At 31.3% G+C, this 10815-nt stretch overlaps 1 protein-coding gene across 1 annotated transcript; it reads left to right on the plus strand.

The window, feature by feature from the left end:
• On the plus strand, positions 2353-2895 carry LOC110272171. Its single transcript, XM_021124075.1, has one exon. It carries the CDS (start codon positions 2353-2355, stop codon positions 2893-2895), a length of 543 nt encoding a protein of 180 aa, XP_020979734.1.

Raw genomic sequence — 10815 nt, forward strand, 5'->3', positions numbered from 1 at the left:
GAAGGGACAATGGAGGAAGAACAAGTGGCTGCAGTAGTGGGAGGCAGAGTCTCGCAGGAGGCTTTTAATATTTTGGAGGAGGACTTCACACAAGAGGAAGTCAGAACAGCCTTAAAGCACATGCACCCAACTAAAGCCCCCGGACCGGATGGGATGCCGGCACTCTTCTACCAAAGAATGTGGGATATTGTGGGAGAGGAAACTTCCAAGTGGGTCCTTAACTGTCTAAATGGGGAAGGAGACTTTGAAGAGATGAACAACACCTTTTTGTGTCTAATCCCCAAAACAAAGACCCCAAAGCACACTAGAGAATATAGGCCGATATCTCTTTGCAATGTGATTTTCAAGCTAGCGACGAAGGTCATTGCAAACAGACTAAAGCAAATTCTTCCGGGGATTGTGGGAGAGTACCAAAGCGCCTTTACTCCAGGTAGATTAATTACGGACAATGGCTTGGTGGCTTTTGATATATTCCATTATATGAGGAAAAAGGTGAACGGAGCAAAGGGTTATGTGGGCATAAAGTTAGATATGGCAAAGGCTTATGATCGGATCGAATGGAGTTTTCTCTTGGCGGTTATCAAGTGTATGGGGTTCCCACAAAAGTGGGTGAAACTAATCCAAAAATGCATCAGGTCGGTGTCTTTCTCAGTACTTATCAATGGCAGTCCCTCCAAGAGTTTCAAACCTACTAGAGGCATAAGGCAAGGGGATCCCCTTTCTCCATACCTATTTTTATTGTGTGCGGAAGTGTTCTCAGGTCTCCTTATCAAGGCTCAGGAAAGACAAGCGATTCAAGGAATAAAGATAGCTAGGAATGCACCCGAAATATCACACCTTTTTTTTGCGGATGACAGCATTCTCTTCATAAGAGCAACAGATCAAGACATCATTGAAGTGAAGGAAATTCTACAAACATACCAATTAGCTTCAGGCCAAAGGATCAATTTGGATAAATCGGAAATCTCTTTTAGCCGAAACGTGCCTCCTCTCAGACAGATGCTTATCCAAGATTGGTTACAGATTAAGGCAGTGGAGAACCATTCAAAGTACTTGGGGATTCCAACTTTTGTTGGAAGATCTAAGAAACAAATCTTTGATTTTGTCCAAGATAGAGTTTGGAAGAAGCTGAAGGGATGGAAGGAGAATAGCCTTTCCAAGGTGGGGAAAGAAGTTCTTATAAAATCAGTCGCTCAAGCAATCCCCTCATACATTATGGGATGTTTCCAAATGCCCAAAAGTTTATGTCAACACATAGAGAGCATGATCAGTAAATTCTACTGGGGGAGCAAAAATGGAGAAAGAAAAGTGCATTGGGTTAGATGGTCAAAATTAAGCTTGGCAAAGCAAGAAGGGGGGCTAGGTTTTAGAAGCTTTGAAGCTTTTAATCAAGCACTTTTGGCCAAACAAGGATGGAGATTGATTAAATTTCCTAATTCACTAGCACCAAGGACATTGAAAGCCAAATACTACAACAAAAAATCTTTTCTAAAGTCAGGTATAGGAAACATGCCAAGCTACACTTGGAGAAGTATTTGGAATGCTAAATGGGTTCTACATTTGGGAGGCTTGTGGAGGATCGGTAATGGCAGATCAATTAGTATAAAGGAAGACCCATGGCTTCCAAATCAAAACGGATTCAGAATTTGGAGTACCTGCTCAAGTTTTGATTCGGAAACCAGGGTGGAACAACTTATTGATCAGGAAACTATTCGATGGAGAGAGGACATTATCAGACAGAATTTCTATCATTTCGAAGCAGAACAAATACTTAATATTCCTCTAGACCAAAACCAACAAGAAGACTGCTACTACTGGAAAAAATCAAAGAAGGGAGAATATGAGGTCAAGAAAGCTTACCACCTCATCCGCTCTCAGCCACAAAACCATGCTCAGTCCAGCAACCAGGAGCACCAGAACAGATTCCCTTGGAAACTTCTTTGGAACACAAAAGCACTGAACCGCACTCTTAATTTCACATGGAGACTGCTAACATCATCCCTGCCAACTAGAATCAACATTCAAAAAAGAGGTATCACAAGCACATCACTTTGTCCAAGATGTTGGAGAAAGGAAGAGACAGAAGAACACATATTCAAAGATTGTACCTGGACACAACGATTTTGGTTTGCTAGCCCTTTCAACCTCCGAACAGAGAGAGCACAGAACCACCCAATTGGAGCTTGGATTGAAGAATTACTAAACCAAATCAGAAAGGGGGAAAGAGGTCTTTTTCTGGAATGCCTACATGCAATATGGTGGGGAAGAAACAAATTAATTTTTGAAGATAAGAAAATAGACATACAAGAATTAGTGAACAGAGCAACTCTTAGATACCAGGAATTCACAGTCATGTCAAGGCCGACAGAGAACTTCACAGCAGAGCCACCACCAGGGAGTCGTAGTTTAATGTGTTGGGTGCCGCCGGAGCCAAATCTCTTCAAATTGAATGTGGATGCAGCAATTTCAAATGAAGGAGCGAATGGAGGAGGAGCTGTTATTAGGAATTCTGAAGGAGAAATTATGGTTGCAGCTACTTGGTTATTCTCAACCACATCTACAATTGAAGCGGAAGCCACAGCTTGTCTTTTGGGCCTTAACTTAGCATTGGAGTGCTGTTTTTTTTATTTAGCCTTAGAAGGAGATAACGTTGACGTTATCAAAGCTTTAAAGGGGAATGACACTCACAGGAATTATTTTGGAACTTTAGTGTCAAACTGTAAAGAGGCTTTAGGTAAATTTAGATCTATTCACATTTCCCATGTAAAAAGGGAGGGAAATAAGGTAGCCCATGCTTTGGCCAAATTAGCTCTGACCCAACCAAATGTTATATGGTTGGAAGAAGCTCCTGAACATGTAACTAATTTGGCCCATTTAGATATTTTGAGTTCTTAGTTCTTAATACAATTTTCTCCTTTCAAAAAAAAAAAGTTATTTAATTTTTTTATTTTATAAAATTACAAATACAATTTAATCCAAACTACTTAGTACTTGTTTGGGCGCCATTATTTTGTTTAAAAAATATCTTTTTTAATGAAAAAAGATCTTTTTTTATTTTTTTTGCGTGTTTGACAAATTTCTAGTAGTAAAAGTAAAAGTATTAGGAAAAAACATCTTTTTTGAGAAGCTGTAATTTATATTTTTTTTAAAAGATTTTTTTTAAAAAAAAATATTTTTCATGTAATAAATAAACAAAAAAGTACTTTTAAATTGTTATACCCAAATATAATTAATAGATAAAAAGATCTTTTTGCATGAGATATCCAAACATAAAATTACTTTTACTTCTCTATAAGATATTTAAAAAAAAGATAACTCGAAAAAATATCTTTTATTAAAAGCTCACTCAAACAAGCACTTATAATTGGATTGGATTAGATCAGATTCTCTACAAAAAATATCAAATATAAACTACTTCTTAAGTAAAATTAGTATTTGAATCGAATGAATTTTTAAATCAAAATCAATCTAAATTGCACGAACACTCTTAATTATTGTTAAGATCGTCAAAATAGATCAAATTTATCGAATCAGATCATTTACTCGTTTAAATGAGCAGATTTTTGTATTTAAAATTAGATATCATTTAAATTTCAGTCTAAAAAATGAGTCTGATTAATTTAAAAAATTATAGGTTAAAGGGATCAATCTACAAACTAAATGGATAGTTCGTTTATTTTTTTGTATTTAAAAAAATTTCAACGCATCACTTATTAAATCCAAAATCCAATTCATACACACACAAAAAAAAACTATTTATTTAAAATTTTGACTCAAAAATAATCTTTTTTGTCAAAGTATTTTTATAAATAAATAAACGAACCAATAAACGCGTACGCATGAGTGGGAAGTTTGTCATACGATACGTATGTGTGACCTACGCGTACGCGTGACAAGCATTACGGGAGTTACGTTAGTTTTTTCGTAGGGTCTAATAGAGGCATTTGGACGAAGGAACTGATCCGTCCAACTTTTTAAAACGTCAGAAATTTAAAAGTGTTTTTCAATTATCAGGGACGAAAATGTCTGCAAGAAAAAAAAAATCAGACATAAAAATGTCCTTTACTCTAATAATAATAAATAATCTAAAAAATTATAACCGATAAATAATGCAAATTTAAATAGGCCAATTTATAAGTTGGGTCTAAATGAATTAAGTTGGCCCATTTAACACCTCCAACTACCCTAACCAAATATATAGCAAACAAAACTTGGATGATTCATACTTTCCATTATCATTGATATAAAAAAACCATATAATTCTTGTTATAAAATTTAACCACTTGAATTATTAATTAGTTTCTCTAATGATGTTTTGCTAAATTATGTGGATCAAGTTCTTCAAAGGGAAATACTATGAAACTTAAACTTCTGTCTTGCATCCAATAGCATGGTACCGTTGTAATAATTTGCTTATGATGATGGTGGTGTACTTAGATTTTGGTCATAATCTAATTTCTAAAAATTAGTGTACTTTTTTTTTGTCATAATTGGATAACTTGTTATTTTTTATCATATAAAGGTTGCAACATCTACATACAGTTCTAATTATAAATGATACAAATTAATTTAATACTTATGAAAATTTAGATTAATTCAGCAAAATTAGCTAACATTATTACATATATACTACTCATTTTGTACGATTTTAAATAGATTTGGTTGATTTAAATAAATTACTTATTTGCTTTGAATTAGACATAAGTTTGAGTCCCATGAATTTACAAACTAAAGTAGAAAGAGCTTTATCTTTGCTGGACATTAATTATTAATTTGAGTTATAACCTTGAATTAAGAGGGTGAATTAAAATTTTTAATGATTATTCACAGTGTGTTATTATTAGATTTTTTGGATATTATTAATTTAAATACAAGATAAGATTGCTGAATTTGTTCAAGGCCAGGTTATCATTAATTATTGAGATGTAAGGTGCATATTATTGTGAAGACTGAAGAGCATTCTTGGATCTCCTATGGGTATATTATTAGATGCATTATTCATTTGTAAAATATAATATTTTTCTATTGTAAAACATTATTTGTGAAATATAGTAAAGTGAAATAATATTTGAAAAAGTATATGTAGATAATGAAAATATTAAACAATGTGAACAATTGATATATCGGATATTTATTTCACTAGGTGTGTGGATGGTTATTCTAATATTAAGATTTAGGTGAGTAATTTAGAGGTGTAGTATGTTTTGATTTGATTAGTGGTTGTTCATATTGTTCAAAAAAATTATTAATTACCTAACATTACCCAGGGGAGTGTTAGGGGAACAATAAAAATTTTGAACAACATGAATAACCACCAATCACATGAAAATATACTACACTCTAATTTAATGCTACTAATTACATTTACTCTTTTAACCCTAATAATTCACATTGTTTACACATTGTTCAAAAATCTTGTTGGTTACCTATATTTTTCCAATATTTTAACACAAAGGTTTAACTATTACAATTTTTTATTAAACAACAACAACAAATGTCTGAATATATATTATTTAATTTTAATATAAAATATTTTATACAATCATATAATTATAATTATTCTCTTATATGATTATTCATGCGATTAATATAAAAGATTAAAAAATAATTATTTTTGTTAATATAACGTTATATGATTTAATACATATATAAAATAATTTTATATTGATAATACATTAAAATTAGATTCATATAATATATATATATATATATGCATGCTTTATTGGACACGGTTATGTTCACATAATCTCTCATGAATATGGATTCGTTGTATTTTGAAGGTAACTAATTTTTCCTCTAAATCCATCCAAATTTATTAGATAAAAAATATTAAGTAATCACGTCTGATGAATTGGATTCTTAAAATCATCTCTTCCGTCTCTCCAAATGATGTGCGCAAGTGATGAGTAACATATAATAAGGTTCTGAAAATTGAATCGATCATCAAACTATTTTAATGATTGATTTATTAGTTTATTGGTTTAATTAATTCAATTAAAATTTAATTAAAAAAATTATTTTATAATAAAATAATAAAAAATTATAAATAAATACATCAACTTTAAAATATTTTTTAAATTTAAAATATTACATGTAAAAACATCAATCAAATTATTATTCACATATGCATTATTATAACTAAATTGATTGTTTTAAATCATAAAATATATTAAAAATATTTGAGCTCATCAATTTAAATTAAAACTCATTAAATTAAAAGACTGATTAATTTAATTAAGCTAATTCAATTTATATATTTTTTCATTAAACTAAAAGGCTAGTAATGATCAATTTATTTCTTTTTTAACAAAGGTTGATCATAAATAAATTTTTTGCATAATTTATTTCTTCCCTAATAAACTTTTAACAAATTTTTAGCATAATTTTAATAAAAATTAACAAAAATTTCAGCACAATTTTAACTAATATTAACCAAGTGAACTAAAATCAACTAATTATTCAAATTAATGATTCAATCCAAAAAAGAGAACAATACAGCACATGAGCATAAATAATCATTCTATAAGGCAAATTTTAATTTGAGTAGCACATTAACACTAGTAAACCCTGAAAGGATAATAACAGCAACACTAAAAAAAAAGTTATGTAGCAAGAAAATAGAAGAGATGAGTATTGTGTGGAGGAATAAGCTAAAGATTACACAAGGTTAACTAATTCAACTGATTACACTTCTTTCAATTTTGTTCTTGATCATCTTAATTCTTTAAAACAAAAGAGTTATTCTCCTTTACAATAAAAAAAACGAAGAACAAGAGAACGAAAATTTTAAAGAAAAATGAAACGATTAACAAAATTTTCAGCACAATTTTAACAAACATTCACCAAAAAACTAAAATCAACTAATCATTCAAATCAATGATTCAATCCAAAGAAGAGAATAATACAACACATGCGCATAACTAATCATTCAATGAGATAGATTTCAATATGAGTAGCACACTAGCACTAGCAAAATCCCCCCAAAAAAATTATTATGAGAAAAAAATGAAGAACAGAGAACGAAAATTAAAAAAATTTACGCCATTGTCTTCGAGGAAAAAGCTGCGCACCTGCGTGAGAGGGAACAGGGTTCAGGGACTTGAAGAACGCCGAAAGGACGAAGAGAGAAACCCCTGAGTGCGACGGACAACGGCTGTGGCCCAATTCTTGCGGCGGTGGAACTGGTGCTGTGGTGGCTGCAATTTCAACAGCTAAAAGAAAAGCTGGCTGTGCGAACGGAAAGTTGGCTGAAAGGAACTTGCGATGGTAAGTGACTTCCACGGACCTTACGACAGCAGCAATGGCTGGACAGAGGTTGTGCCGGAATTTCGAGGTGAAGAATGGAGACTGGAGACGTAAAAATTGAGAACGAGAGGTGATTAATGAGCATGGAGAACTAGAGGCTCGAGAGTGTACTGTGAGTGTCTGAGTGAAAGCCAAAGACTATGGTTCCTTTTTTTGTGCTAAATCAAAATGCAGCATTTTTCATTTTTTTGGTAAAATTTTAAAAATTGGCCAAATTGCGATTTAATCTGACCGACTAATTTTTAACCAGTTTAACAGTCAAATTTTTAGATGTGACGGTTTTATATTTTGTCCAAACTGTATTTACTAATAATTTTAATTCTATCGATTTATTCGAACCGATTTTCAAAGCATTGATATATAATGACCAACAAATTTCATGCGTATTCCAAATTGATGATTTGGGCATGCATGTAATTATTGCTCCAATTCTGACCCTAATGATAATATAATTAATTAAATAAATGATTCACGTATCACATATTCTTGTAATATATGGCTTTAATTACATTTCATGACTTACTCAGATTAAATATTAAAATTGCTTGTTGAAAAATATTATCTGCGAGATCCTTTATGTTATATGATGTATCTTAAAAATATCGTATCGTGTCGTATATCATATTGTGTCATGTACCATAACTATGCTTTCTAATTCTAACTATGATGAAGTAGTAGGCTAATAGCTATTTGCTTGGCCTCCCTTTGATTTCTGGAACCTAATGCTTGTATATACACATTAATATAATTAGATATTTTTTATGTGCCAAGAAATAAAATGAATTGGTGCAAATATTAGGGAATTTGATACTTTTGATTTTAAATGTTAGTGTATAAAAAAAAGTGAAGAATAGGAATGTGATAGGTATTATTGTAGATAAGCAGTGGAAGAATGATGTAATGAATGTTAAAAAACTGGAAATTAGATCATCTCTATCAAATTTGTAGTGGAGGGAAGTACTTTTCATGTGATTAGCGCCTATGCACCGCAAGTAGGTTCGGACGAACAACACAATATAAGATTTTGGGAGGATTTAGAGAGTTTGGTTCAAAACTTACCTTCGGAATATAACATTTTCTTAGGAATAGATTTAAATGGTCATGTTGAAAGAGAAGTGACTGGGTATGAAAATATTCACAGAGGCCATAGTTTCGGGGTGATCAATGTCGAGGGTAAAACTATTTTAGACTTTTCCTCAACCATTGACCTTTTCATCGCAAATACATGTTTTAAAAAGAGAGACGAACATCTTATAACCTATAAGAGTGGCATGAAAAGCCCTCAAATCGACTTCTTCCTTATGAGAGTCGACTAAAAATTTTGCATTAATTGTAAAATTATCCCGGGAGAGAGTTTAACAACGCAACATAGGATGCTCATCATGGATTTTCGCGTTGAGGAAAAGTTGAGAAAAAGACATCATACGAAGAAACCAAGGACGAGGTGGTGGCGGATGAAAGGTGAGGAATAAAGAAGCTTCCTAAGACGGGTAAGAGAAGAGGCAAAGTGGGATGGAAATGGAAGCGCGGAAGAGATGTGGAGGAAAATGACAGAAGTTATCATACGAACAACAAAAGAAAATTTTGGTGAATCTAAAGGGATAGGACCAAGAGATAAGGAATTCTGGCGGTAGAATGCAAGTGTACAAGAAAAGATAAAGGTAAAAAGGGAGTGTTTTAAAGAGTGGTCTTTGTGTCGCAATGTAGATAATTGAAAAAATATAAGACAGCTAAAAAAGAGAAAAAAGTGGCTGTAAGTGAAGCAAGAATAAGAGCATATGAGGGTCTTTACCAGTTTTTAGGTACGAAAGAAGGAGATAAAGGTATATATAGAATCGCAAAGAGGCATAAAAGAAAAACGATAGATTTGGATCAGGTTAAGTGCATAAAGGATAAAGATAGAGAGGTGTTGGCTTAAAAGAAGAAGATTAATGAAAGGTGGAAGAGCTACTTCTACGAGTTATTTAATGAAGGGCAAAAGACTCTTCCGAGCCTTGGTCGATTATGCACAAGAGAAGAAGATCAAAACTTTGACTACTATCGAAGGATTCGTGACTTTGAGGTAAAAGATGTTCTAAAGCAGATGAAAAATGGTAAGGCGGTAGGACCTGATAATATCCCGATTGAAATTTCGAAGGGTCTTGAAGAAAAATGTATCAATTAGTTAACCAAGCTTTTTAATGAGATTTTAAGGTCAAAGAAGATACCTAATGAGTGGAGAAATAGCACCTTGATACCTATCTACAAGAATAAAGGGGATATACAAAGTTGCGAAAACTATAGAGGGATCAGGCTCATGAGCCATACCTTGAAGTTATGGGAAAATGTGATAAAACGGAGGTTGAGAAAAGAGACACAAGTAACAGATAACCAATTTGATTTTATGTCAAGTAGATCAACTACTGAAGTAATATACTTGTTAAGAAGGATGATAGAGAGGTATCGTAGTAATAAAATGGATCTACATATGATGTTTATTGATTTAAAAAAAACATATGATAGAGTAACAAGGGAGGTCTTATAAAAAATTTTAAAAAAGAAGAAAGTAAGAATAGCATATATTCGTGCAATTAAAGACATGTATGATAGGGTCACATATAAAGATAATTGTAATTGTTTAATTTGAATTTTTTTTTTCACAATTTTTTGTCTCGCATAATTTTAGAGAAAATTCAGACACCAAAATAAAAAATAGTCAAAATTCTAAATTAGTTCTTTCGAGTTATATTTCTTATAGATTTTTTAGTTATTGAGTTATAATTTTTTTTGTATCATATAAAAAATAATCAATATAAATGTAATTTGACGGATATTAGATGTTTGACTAAGCGTAAGTATTAATAATAAATGTATTACTCATACAAAATTACTAAAATATTAAAATGAAAAAAAATATTTTTAAATTAAATTATTATATTCTGTCTATTAGGTAAGAGTTATTGTATTATACTATTATCTAATTTTAGGCATGCATTATTCTTATTAATTTATGTTCTGATAAGTTAAAATGGATTGGCTTAGTTATCACTCTACACTCCATAGTATAAAAATTAAAGCAAGCTAAGGGAAGGGAAAATTAATCTGTAAATAGGTAAAAAATATATTTAAACATTTTAGATAGATAGATTTGAACAATAAATTGGATTGTGATATTTGAGATGATGTGTTGAACAAGCATCAAAAGGAAGTGCTTTTGGATTATTCATGGAATTGTTGAGGTTGATTATACTATTCCAAAGAAATATGATCCTCCTAAACGGAAACTAATAAACAAATATTTAAAGATATCACTTTTGACAAAAAAGAATATTTAATATAATTTTGATTATTGATAATGTTAAATAATTTCACACAATAAACCAAATTATTTGATGAGTGATTTCTTTAAAAACGATATATATATAGAGTGTAAATATCTATTTGATTGTTGATGATAATACTAATGATAATTATAATTATTTTTTTTTTCTATTTCTTCGTTTGTTTTTATCCTCTTTTCGCTTTATTTTG

The sequence above is a fragment of the Arachis ipaensis genome, chromosome B05 (assembly GCF_000816755.2).
Source record: "Arachis ipaensis cultivar K30076 chromosome B05, Araip1.1, whole genome shotgun sequence".
NCBI classification, from domain to species: Eukaryota; Viridiplantae; Streptophyta; class Magnoliopsida; order Fabales; family Fabaceae; genus Arachis; species Arachis ipaensis.